The 12,898-nt window shown below is 46.9% G+C and overlaps 1 protein-coding gene across 1 annotated transcript; it reads right to left on the reverse strand.

Annotated features, from left to right (window-relative positions):
* Positions 1-894: 894 nt before the first annotated feature.
* Positions 895-12,487, reverse strand: PDZK1IP1 (PDZK1 interacting protein 1). Its single transcript, XM_081193262.1, has 4 exons — positions 12,306-12,487; positions 4,992-5,100; positions 3,794-3,904; positions 895-2,161 (listed from the first exon to the last, which is right to left on the reverse strand). Exons 1-4 carry the CDS (start codon positions 12,370-12,372, stop codon positions 2,053-2,055), a joined length of 396 nt encoding a protein of 131 aa, XP_081049388.1. The 5' UTR covers positions 12,373-12,487; the 3' UTR covers positions 895-2,052.
* Between the last annotated feature and the right edge of the window lie 411 nt (positions 12,488-12,898).

A 12,898-nucleotide genomic window follows, 5' to 3' on the forward strand; every position in this document is an offset into this window, starting at 1 on the left:
CATCTACCCCTTGTCGTGTTTTTGAGGCTTTGGCATGCACCACTGAAACATTTCCAAGTGTAACTTTGAACCCAGGACAATTGGAAACATTTTTTCTTACATAAAAGTGTCGATTGCCAAAACAGAAATCAATTGTTTGCAGTAATTGACTCTGGCTCTCACCTATCATCCCGTGTTACTTTTGTAACAAAAGGGAGGACAGGGGAGTCAGAAGTGCTATTCTGACAGAGCGCAGCTAAGCACACACTTTAAGAAGAATTTGCTGAATTGCAGGCTATGAGTTGAGGGTGAATCTTGGTCATGCATTCCCATAAAATGGGACATGCCATGTCTTCAAAAGGCTATAGTGTAGGAGTGGATAGAGCAGGACTGTAGTTCCTGAGCTATTTTAAGTCCCCCCCAACACAATTTTTAATAGATTCCACATCATTAATTCAAATGCAATGTGATTTTGACTTTAGAAATAGTTCTCTCCCATATTCTTGCCTGCATTGACTGCATTTTCAGCTGCACAAAATTTGAATGAAAGAGGCTTTAAGGACACTTCTAGTCCCCAGTATGAATGGGCAGCAGCCTTGTCCATCATCTCCATCTATATGCCCTCTCTCCCAGCTTCACACAAGGATAGAAGTTGTGGACAGCACCAACAGAGTCTTGGGTCTTAAGGAAGAGAGAATCACCCATACTATGGGATAACCTGGAGACAACCCAAAGAGCAATGATCTGGTAGGGTTGCCAGAACTGTAGTCATTTTGAGGAAGGAATAGTAACTAGGTTTGGGTTTGAATCGCTGGGGAAGAAATGGTGAAAGAAATCCTGAGAACTTTTGAAACACAGGATTTTGTTACATTCTGCTTTGCAGGCTAGCTGGTGTGACCAGCTGAACACCCATACTGTAATTAAAAATATCTTTATTGATTATTTAAACAATTAAAAATACACACAGTAATCAATTTTACATTGGAAAATTATACCTGGGATTTTGTTCCCACAATAAAACTGTTGACTTTTTAAAAAAATATCAATAAGTATCAGCCAACACTCACTTGCGGGTAACAAATCCTCCACTCATTTGATACATACATGGAAAGAAAAGCAGATGATTCACATCTAAGACTTGCATCTGAGTCACATAGGCTTTATTCATGCCCTAGTAGCTGGTGTGTCCTTGTGGCAATTCCATAGCAGAGCAAGAATCAAATGAAGCAATCTGGTGGAGCATTACAGGCTTGAGTTGATAATACCTATTTACTGTTCCCATGTAGATGCTTTATTGTGAAGAAAGAGTAGTTTCTCACCAGGAAATTTCCAGGTGGGACATAGCAGTGGGCTACAGAGGACTTTCAAGGAGGTCTGTGTTTGCTGTCTGTGGCAAGCCAGCAATAGCTGCTAAGAAGAAATAATAATTAATCTCAGGGGCATTGCTTGGTACTTAGAAGACTTGGGGCAAAAGTCTGTATGAAGTTTGCATGTGTTAGATGCAAATTCAGACTGGTTTTCACAGCTCCTTGCTTTGCTCTAAGGGTTTCCAGGCAGGATCTTCTGGGCCGAGGACCCTGTAGGTCTTCACAGATGATGGTGAGTGACTTTGCAGCACAACCAGGTGCCCTGTAAGCTAAATGGTTTTTTTTTGCGGGGGGGGGGGCTCAAAAGGGAGAGGGGCAGAAGATCCAGGGCCTAGTGCAAGAGACTTGGTTTCAGGCCCCCTGAATGTCCCTGCTGATTATGGAATAACATTAACAATCAGGTTTGGTAAAGATTCTGATGTTGAACTTGACATGATGTGCCAGTTTATTCCCCCCAAGAGAGGTGCACAGATGACCTCAAAACTTAGCACAGGACCCAAACAGCAACATGAAATCTGGTGTGGAAAAATTTTAACATAAAAAGAAATGAAACATAGGCTTCACTCAGCCAGCAGCCATTGCCTTGTAGTAAAGTGATTAAATCCATGCACAATAACTGATGTGCAGAACTGGACTCTTGTATGGAGTTTATAATATGGGCAGGATAAGAAAAGACCAAGAAGTGAGGATGGTGGTGATAAAGATGCTACATGCAAGTGGTAAGAACTTGAATATTGTTTTCACTATGACATTCAGTTGTGTTCCTGCACTCCAACTCGACTTTGTTTTCGTAAACATGGGGGCCTTCTTCACTCCTGAAATATTAAGGGACAGAAAATACATATTATTTATATACTTCACTGCATCATACCCAGCTTCCAAGGAGAATGGCAGAGTACGCATGGTTCTTCTTCCTTATTTTTATCCTAATTTTGTGCAGTCAGTCAGGCTGAAAGATCCCAGCAGACCCAAGTTCACACAGTTAAATTTTCTAGCAGAGCAGGGATTTGAACCCTTGAAGTAACTGTTACATCTCCAGTCAGAGCCAAGTAAAAGTGGTTTTCATGATGTTTGAAGCATCTGTTTTATAAAATTGAAGTCTGATGCACAGGTGCACTTAGGGTGGCTATGCACACTCATCCTTTTTTAGAAACAATGGTGCTAATGCAGGGCTGTCAAACAAGAGGCTCATAGGCCAAGCAATGCATTTTGGGGTTCCACTTCCAGTGTGGCCTACGGCACCCCTATTGCACCCCAAGCTATTCAAACTCTTTTCAGATGTCCAGAGTCAACCAATGGAGTCAGGCTACAAAGAGAGAGAAAATGAGTCAGAAGTGGCTCATACTGTGTGCTTTCCTTCCATGTTCTTGAAACTGGCTGGGCACGTGTCAAGGAAACAAGAGAACGAGGAAAGGTGTGGTGATTTGTTATTGGGAAAGGCAAGATGGATTACAGAGCTGTTTCAGATTTGCAGGGTGGAGGAGGCCACAGTTTTGAAAGACAAAGCAGTGACACATGGGGATTTTTTAAAAACATAATGTTCTTAAATTAAAAGAACTCTCAGAGTGGTTTGCAGAAGTAAAATCCATATTAAACCAACACAGAGATAATAGGGCAGAAGGGCACAGTGCTAGAGTTCCAAGAAAGCCTGAACAACAAAAAAGCTTTTATTAAACAGTGGAAGTGTCTTCTGAATAATAGTGGGGAGGATGTTCAGATGCAGACACCAGCATGAGAGCCACTTCCACTTGCCACATGACACTCAGTAAGACACAGTGTTATTAGCAAGGTTTCCTCTGATGAGCTTAATGATTACTGGGTCTGTGTAGGGGAAGGTTTCTCAGACACCAGAGACCCTGGGAAACATCCTTGTGTCTGGGATGCATGCTATGGCACCATACTAGGTGCAAGGGAACAAAGGTGGCCTCACACAGAAAACTCCATTGATACCAGGAGCTAAGGGAAAGGAAAGCTGTCAACACCAAGTGTTCAGAAGTGAGCCAGGAGGGTTGTAATTAGGATCAGTGGAGAGATTTCAGCAGCACAATGAGAATGGGTGGCACCTCGGAGCAGAAAGTGGGGAGCATTTTCAGAGGCCAGTTTTCCATGTCTATTTGGCAAGGCGTTACATCTTGTAACTGTGAGTGAATTATGCGAGCCTGCCGTGAACTGCCGTGAGCATGGTCTGTTATGGAAAGGCTGCATGCAAATGGAAGGTGGTGAGCGTGTGCATAGACCCCTTTCACATGCTGTTAAAATGTACAGGTGGAGAGAGAGGGTGTGGCTGCTGCATGCATTGGTGGTGGAGGAGTTCGCTCTGGTGACCCTGTGGCCCCTCTTCGTGCAATCTGCAAATGTGGGGAAGGAGTAATCTGAATCCCGCTTTTAGTTATGCCATATATATATATATATATATATATATATATATATATATATATGAAACTAACCTGAAGTCTGCTGCAGTTGTTGAATACCTCCCTTCTGACCCATTTGAAACGGGCATATCTTCTTTGTTGCCGCTCGTGGAGAATGCTTTGTTTTTCTCCTCAAAGGAATCACTGTGGAAATAATCAGAAGGTGCACTAGGAGACCAGAAGGGTAGGTGTTGTGTACAATTCAAACACACGAATCCTACACTTGAATACCTTCTTTCTTTCTTCATAGAACAGAATCATATAATCATAGAATCATAGAGTTGGAGGAGACCACAAGGGCCATCGAGTCCAACCCCCTGCCAAGCAGGAAACACCATCAGAGCACTCCTGACATATGGTTGTCAAGCCTCTGCTTAAAGACCTCCAAAGTAGGAGACTCCACCACACTCCTTGGCAGCAAATTCCACTGTCGAACAGCTCTTCCTGTCAGGAAGTTCTTCCTAATGTTCTTTCTTTCTTTCTTTCTTTCTTTCTTTCTTTCTTTCTTTCTTTCTTTCTTTCTTCCCTCCCTCCCTTCTCTCTCTCTCTCTCTCTCTCTCAGATTTAACCTGTACCTTCAGGACCCAAAAGCACCCCCATTATAATAAAATAATGATAAACAGCAATAAAAGTCTAGCAGCTATCACAATAAGGCACAGCAATGAAAACACACTATCATCAGTATAAGAACACATCAAGGTTAAAAAGCCTTGCAAAGTAGAAAAGATTTTTCCTTCTCTGGGGAGGGCATCTCACAGGCCAGGGGCCATCACTTGAAAGTATTTCTCCCATGTAACTGCCCACCTCAGCTTGGATGCCATGGACTACTGAAGAAAAGTATCAGAGGAATATCTCAGTATACAGACAGACTGGTAAGGGGTACTTAAGGAAGGAAACATTTGACTATTATTTATTTATTAACTTTTTGTCTCTTCCTTCCTCCCAAAGGAGCCAATATAAATGTTGGTGTAATTTAAACATAGTGGGGACAGTAGAAGGAAGATTTCAACCCTACTCCACCAGCACTGCAGTCCCAACACAATTTTTTTGGGGGGAGGGGGATAAATGCACCTGCTTTTACATATTTTTAAAAGGGTGAAATCCCGTCAGGTATCTACTGATATCGCATCTTGTTTGGTCCCAAAGCAGCCCGATACAGAATGGTTGCATCAACACAGAAAGCCATACAACCATATTTGGCTGGAATAATGATGGTGGTGGTGATACTTACTCGTTGTCCTGGCACCATAACCGATTGACAACAAAGGCAACCATTGCCAAAACCAAGAAGACAGTAACTGCAATGGTGCCCTGCACCCATGGCTGAAGGCTTCGCTGAACTGTCAAGAAAAGAGATTATAACAAGTTTATTGTGGCTCCCAGTACTGGTAGTCTAGCTAGTTCTGTATTAGGCATGCAACACTATGCTCACCAACTTGGTGGGAAGGGTTCGTAGTTGACTGAAGGAGCATCTGTTTTGCATGCAGAAGAGCCTTAGTACAATTACTGTCATCTCTAGCAAGATCTGAAACCGTGCAGAGTCCCTGCCAGCCAGTGTAGAGTAGGGGGTTGGAAACCTCAGGACCAAGGTGGCCCCTCTGGACCTCTTTCTCTGGCCTTCAGGACTCTCCCCAGGCCATCTCCCTCACCAGCCCTGTGTTCCAACCTCCTGTGTGAAATCCTTGAGCACAACATCACCCGTGGCTTCCAGCAACTGGTCTTCAGAAGCACTACAGCCTCCAACCATGAGGGCAGAGAGAATAGACATTATGGCTAGGACTCATTGCTAGCCTTGTCCTCCATGAATTTGTCCAAGCCACTTTAAATCCTCACTCACCATGTGGGCCCTGCAAGGTTGGCCAGAAAAAACGTGCCCCCTGGGTTGAAAAAGACTTTCCATTTCCAGTGTAGACAAATCTGAGCCAGATAGACCATTGGCCTGGCTTGCTATAATGCAGCTTCTTATGTTCCCAACTGTAATTTATCTGGGCAGGGTCTGTTTCTGTTTAGCGACAAACTTACTGCTGCTGCCTAATCAAATTAAATAGAAGTAGCAGTATCTAAATAGCGGTATATGTGCATAAATCAAAAAGATTACAATCTATGCTTCCTCTGCCATAGATGCATTTCTTCCCCTTGTTATATTTTCACACCCTAGACAAGTCCCCAGGCAATTGAATATGGTGAATACAGTGGCAACATGCAATCCATATTCTAAGCTGGCAGAGATCTCTCAGGAAGCAGGCACATCGCATCTTCCACCAGGTATCATGCTCATCAAGAAACCTGGTTATTAATTCTGAATCAACCTGTGAGGTGTTTGTTCTTTTTTCCCACCCTCAGCCTTCCCCCAGTAGTTCTGATATTAAGTAGAACTAAAAGCATTTATTTGGGGGCGGGAGTGTTAAATAAATTCTCTTGGGTCAGACTTTCATGGGAAAAGCCAAATTTACATCCCCCTGAATTAAGTATGTAAGAGTCAGGCTGACCCAAGGTATTTTGTTGATTAAGAGGAAGGACAAGGTCATCCCCACCAACTCCATGCACAGAAACAGTTGATGAGCAGTTGAATCTTGCTTCAGGGCTTGCTGCCTGAGGGTGGAGCAGCACCAACACAGAGTGCAAGCAAGGACCCCAGCACACTTTGTAGGTCCAGTCGTGACCGACTCTGGGGTTGCGGTGCTCATCTCGCTTTATTGGCCGAGGGAGCCGGTATACAGCTTCTGGGGCATGTGGCCAGCATGACTAAGCCGCTTCTGGAGAACCAGAGCAGCGCACAGAAATGCTGTTTACCTTCCCGCCAGAGTGGTACCTATTTATCTACTTGCACATTGACATGCTTTTGAACTGCTAGGTTGGCAGGAGCAGGGACTGAGCAACGGGAGCTCACCCCATCGCAGGGATTCGAACAATCGACCTTCTGACGTTAGGAAGTCCCTATTTCCCTCACAGAGCTACAGTTCTCTGAATGCTTTAGTAGCCAATTCCTCTTCCCAGGGAACTCTGGGAACTGTAGCTTTGTGATTAGGTGTCTCCGAACAACTCTCATCACCCTTAACAAACTACAGTTCCCAGCAGTCATTGGAGGAAGCTGTGGGTGAGATTCATCTAACGCAGTGTTTCCCAACCGGTGTTCCGCGGCACACTAGTGTGCCGCCAGACGTTGCCTGGTGTGCCGTGGGAGGGAGGCGGGCGAGTCGGGCGGCGAGAGGCGGGGCGGCGGCAGCGAGGAGAGGCCGCCCAGCGCGGGGCTCTCGCTGTCTGCCTGGCTGGCTGCCTGCGTGGCGCTGACGTCCCGGGGCTGTAACGTGCCCCACATAGGCACACGCGGGGCGGCAAGCTCCCTCCCTCCCACATCCCATCGCCGGCTCTGCACCAGGCGGTAGAGCTCGGCGAAGTCGCCGCGCTGGAAGGCCAGCAGCGTGCGCACCTTGGCCAGGCTCTCGCCCGCCTGCGCCTCCAGGCACGGCGCCTCGTCGTCGGGCGGCAGCGAGCCCAGGAAGCGGCCCAGCCGGCCGGGGTCGCCCGCCTGCAGCAGCGCCTCGCACACGCACGAGACCTGCTCCGCCGAGAAGCGTGGCGAGCGCGGAGGATCGGGCGCGGCGGAGGCCAGCCCCGCGCTTGGAGAGGACGCAGCAGCCGTCGCCAAACCCGATCCTCCTCCTCCTGCTCCGCCGCCGTCCTCTGGCTCTCGGCCGGGAGGAGCCTGCGGCGACAGGGCGGGCGCCGAAGTTGGCAGAAGTTGGCGCGCCTCCTCGGCAGCGCCTTCGTCCTCCTCCTCCTGCCTCTGCTCTCCTCCGGCGGTGGGGGCGCGCCGCCCTCCCCGGCCAGGGGGCTCGGCGGGGCCTGCGGGGAAGGAGGCCATGTTCGCGGCGCGCAGGATCGCGGCCCCCCTCCCCCGCCTCCGGCCCGCTCCCCTCCCCCTGCGCGCTGCCCTAGCCGTGCGGGTCTCCTCCCCCTGCGCCGCCATCCCCTTTCCACATCCTAGGAGCCACGGTCCGCCTTCCGCCCCCGGACCATGGCGCGGCTCCCAGCCTGGGCTGGCCCTCCCCCGCCTCGGTCTCCCTCTTTTCCACTTCTCTTCCCCCCTTCCTTCCTTCCCTCTTTCTTTCTCTTTCTCTCCCACCCGCCTTTCCTTCTATTAACTTTCCTTTCCCCTTCCCATGTAGAACAGTCCCTGCACATAAAAACCTAGCATATTTGGAAGAGGGATGCTAGCCTAACCATTACCTTCTATGCTGTTACTATTTTTTTAATTTTTTTTACATAAGTAAAAAGTGACCTTTCCCCATCTGGCATGGTGGTGTGCCTCGAGATTTTTTTCATGAAACAAGTGTGCCTTTGCCCAAAAAAGGTTGGGAAACACTGATCTAACGAGCCCCATGATCAGAAGGCCTGCTTGAGCAACAGGCTTGTCCCCTCTTCCCTATGTGTGCCCCCCGAAATTGGCTAAAGGGTGTTGGGAGAATCTCCCAGAATAGCACACGGGGGGAAAGAGAGGGCAGATCATTCAGCCTGGCAAGCTGCAATGCTTACACAGTTGGAACATTCATCATAGCTCAAAGTTGATTTCCACCCCATGATTGCTCATGCAAATGGCGCCAGTGTACAACTACAATATCCCAGGTAAGCAGCCATTCAGCCACAGAAGGAAAATAAAAAGATCAGAGGTAGGGAAGTAATCCCTCCTCTAGAATTTTCTGCCAAAAGGAAGTGCTTTGCATTCCGTGTTATGGTAAAACCCCGGCCCTGACAGTGTTGACAAACACTTTCTTCTCTAAGAGGGCAGGTGGCCCTTTCACAAGCTTCTTATGACTACCTGTCCCAGCCCATTCGTGTTTTGCTGCCCTCTCAAAACCACTTTCCTGGAACAGAAAATGCCCAACCTTTGCCTCACCCTGAATAGAAATCAGACTGTGTTCTCCTCATGCTGTAATCTGTCACTAATTGTTAGGTTGTTCCAAAGAGGAGGATGGTGACTTGGTACACAATAGGCCTGTCAAAAGTGGGGCCAATGTTCCCAGACTAGAATGTTCAGCTGAAACTAAAATTTGCAAACATCTCCTTACAGAACTCACTTGACTCTCCTCAGTTTGGAACCGCTGAGCTTTGAATGCTCAGTTAAGTCAATACCTTCTGAAGTGGCAAAGGCCTCCCCTCCCATGTTTGAAATCAGATTCCAGGAGCCTAGTTTCTCAGTAGTCCTCAAACATCTGTGGAATTCTCCATGGGAGGAGGTTCAAAGCTCCAAACAGGGCTACGTGAGGACTGGTGTTCTCCCTTGGTTAATGCTGGACTACAGCAGCTGATGAAAGACAGTCCAAAGGTCTCTCCTGCCATTTTACATCTTGCCTTCCTTTAGAAAGTAGAAGAACATCATTCTGCCCTTTGACTGACACATGCACTGCAATAAAGAAAGCTCTTCTCCTTGGCATCTGGCCACCTTATGCAGAATTATAGAACTGGAATTAAATCAAAGGGCATTGGAGGTATTCGTCATTCACCACCATCCTATAGAAATCCTACCCTCTTGTTTTGTCTCCCAACAGTTCTAACAGATCATCCATTAATGTCCAGATAATGTTCAACAGGAAAGGAAAAGGTGCACTGTGTCAGAGGTGCTTGTAGGACAACAGCTGGGTTTTGAGTAAATGCACCTAAAGGGAAGCAGTGGCAGGATTGCCAGCTTCTAGCAGAGCCCGTATACGTTTAACAGCTATGTGACTGGCAGACAGCACCAAGTTAGTATCAACACCTGGTATCCTTGGGCAGCTGTTTCCTTGCAGCACTCGCTACTGATGCCAGTCCTGGATAACCTGCCCCTGCCCCCACCCACCATTTACTTTTCCCACAATGTCCCAAGGTAGCAGCAGACAAACATGAGGAAAACAGAAACCAGGGAGGGAATTAGGTCTCATGGTTTACAATAGCAAAAGATTTCCTGGGCAGGGGGAAATATAGAACAGAAATAAGGGGTGCTTTTATGAAAGTTTATTGTGAATCAGGTCCATTTTTTGGCCATTTCCCACATATTTTTGGGAAAGGGTGGCAAGCTATCTGCGAGGGGTGGCTGCCTAGAAAGATGAGGAACATGCCACCATTGGCAAAGCAAATCAAGAATTCCTTTCTCTCGCCTAGACATGTGCAGCAGACCAGAATGCTGATGGAGAACACGTTTAGATGTGCATCTGCATAGGCATCTACATGGGTCTGCCCACCCTCATTTTCCCCAACTAGTTATGTGCAACTAGGTCTGATTAGAAAGTGAAAATTTGCTGTGTGCTTTCCTGGTGATGCTATGAATGAAACTGGCATTGTGGTAGAGCAGGGCAGGGGGTGTTCCCAAGCAATCTGTGCAACAAGAAAACATCCCCTGCCCCCTTCTGAGTAAGGACAATGAGAGGGATCCATTTGCTCTCAGTGACACTGTCCTGTAGCTAAAGCTGATTGTCTATGTGGCACCATGGTGTCATCATGTCACACTGTGATCCCTAACTGGAATGGATCATACAATTAAAAAGTCACAGAAATTGACTTCGAGCAGGCATGGGGTGTGGCAAGGGAGGGAGAGAGGGAGGGAAGAATGAAATGCCATCTGTGATAGACTGTCTCATTTATTTATTTTTTAAAAGAACCTTTTGTAAATTTAGCACAACTCTAGCAAAAATGAAAAACTTTCGGAGTTGCAAACCAGAGAATGACATGTGCCCTGCAGTGTGGGCTCTGCAGCTACCTGCCTTCTACTTGATTAGTGCACACAGGTAAATAGTCCTTTTAAGGGTTGGCAGTGTCAGCCCTGTCAGCCCACCTACTCAATGAAACAGCATTTACAAGGCAAAGAATGCAAATACCTCCTTCATGATGAAGGTAGGTGAAAAAGTGCAATAAACAAAGCTATGTGATGTGCTGCTTTAGCACCTGCAGACCCGCCAAATTCTGTGCCAAATTCCTCCCAGCCAAAGAGGACTTTAGAAGCCCTGTCAAGACCAGCATGGGCAACAGTCTGACTATTAGATTGTGGAAGTACTAATGAGCCACAACCTGTGCAATCTTGCAGTTCTTTGTAGCAGGAAAACGCCCTGCCTTTCCAGTTTGTAGCTCAACCACACAGCCAGCCAGCTGCATGAGAAACTGCTGCTTGGACACATCCTGCACAAAGACTGCAGCCTGGCTGTGTTCAGTGCAAGTTGTCTTACTCCACAGCTTCATTCTAGCTGTTTCATTGGACAGCACATGGCGTCAGCAAAACGTTTTCATACATAATTGCAGTTGATGTTTCTGACTTACATCTTTCATAGTGTGTGGCATCCTTCTTGATTTGCATATGCATTTATTTGTTGATTAATTCTGTATCCCACCTTTCCTCCCAAAGGAGCCCACACATGCATCAGAGCTGGAAAGAAGAGAGCTTTCATGGTCAGGTGGAATATATCTGCAGATTTTTTTTCCTCAGAAGTATTTGCAGGGATCCTTACATTCCACTCAGCAGTGCAAAATAGAAGTGGACAGAAGTCTGCCTGCGTTGATGTTGGGAATGCTCTTCCTGCAGGTTTTGGGTTTTAAAAAAAAATCCTCCCATATTAATTTTGCACTTAACATGAAGGGTGCTGCCATTCAAAGGTGTTAGGGAGGTCAGGCATGGGTGAAGAAGACAAGCATTGGTGGTGTATTGTTCACCTGTGTCACAAAGCAGCCTCACCCCCTGGAGATTCCGCTTGCTTGTCAAATGCACAGAGCAAGTGACCAAACAAAAATGGCAGTGGAACTAATCTGGCACTCCCAATGCTGTGCTGCAGCAGCTCTGACCTCGCCATCACCCTGCTCCACCCCAGCCCAGCTATAGTGAGCCCAGTGTTGGGAGGGTGGCTTTGCAGCTCTGCCCCCCATGACACTGGCCGCAACTGCTGCTTATGTTCAGCAGGTGGCTGCATCATGTGCCCTCCTCAGACCATGCCCAGGGACATAAGGCTGTCTGAATGCTCCAGCGTTACTTCATTAGTTCATGCTGGACAACCACAGTTCCTTTTGGTTTACTTAACAGAGACATCTTAGCTCATGCCTGCCCAGAAGTCATGGTCTGTTGTGCCCTAGCAGCTTCCCCAAACTCCAATGGAGTGGAGGCTGGCTGTGGAAATTCAGTGGTAAACTAAAGGAAGGGAAGAAAACTCTGCAAATTCTATTTTTCTACAGCCAAGGAGAAGGATGGGTGAAAGAGATGGAAAGAGATGAGATGAGGGGAATATGGGTGAAGAGACAGCTATGCACATTCAGATTTTTTTAAAAAAATCAAAAGCCTATGATGAAGGAGGAAATAAAGCAGGCCAGTGAATGTAGCAATGGAAGATTTTGTCCAAATAAACACGACTAGCATTAAGCAATGCTGGTGTTGGTTTCATGGTGTCATAATTGTTGTAATAGAAAGCAAACAAACTTAGGGCATAAATTCAGAATGCAGAAGCAGAATAAATGTCAAAACAAAAGAGGTCAAATATCAGCTGGGAAAGGTGAAGAAGAATCAGCATCTGCCAGAAAAGAAATCTGTTACCTCTTTGGCAGTTCACAGGTTCCAAAGCGACCAAGAGACAAAAGGTCACAGCCAGAGCAGCATTCATTTCAGTGGTGTGGGAAGAAACTTTGCTGATCAGCGCCTTGATTTGTTTGCTGTAAGCAGAGGCTCCGTGGACTTGTTCCTTCTCTGAGGAATGCAGGAAGGCAAAATGTGAAATCCAAAGACCCAAGGCGTATTTGGGCACGCCTCCCTCCCGGGTAATAAGCCTGGTGGATGATCAAGCCCATTAATTGGAGGGTTGCCATGCACCAGCAGCTATGCAAATGGAGCAATTCCAGCACATTTTAGCAACTTAAGGAGGGAGAGGATTGTTTTTACTTGCTGCCTCTTTGCTCCATCACGCATCAGGTTGTTATGCAGCTCACAGAACTTCATCTTGACTTTCCAGCACCTCATTAATGGCTTGGAAAGAGTCCAGAAAAAAAGAAAGGGGGCTCTTTCTTTGCCCCATACCCCAATGCCCCCGTCTGGTGCTGCCCATGGATAAAGTCCCCATCCAAGTACAGATCAGACACAACTCTGCTAAGCTTCAGTAAGGTAGTGTCCTTGTGTACCTTCAGACCATATCC

The sequence above is a fragment of the Podarcis bocagei genome (genome assembly GCF_964188305.1).
Source record: "Podarcis bocagei genome assembly, chromosome: 5".
NCBI lineage: Eukaryota > Metazoa > Chordata > Lepidosauria > Squamata > Lacertidae > Podarcis > Podarcis bocagei.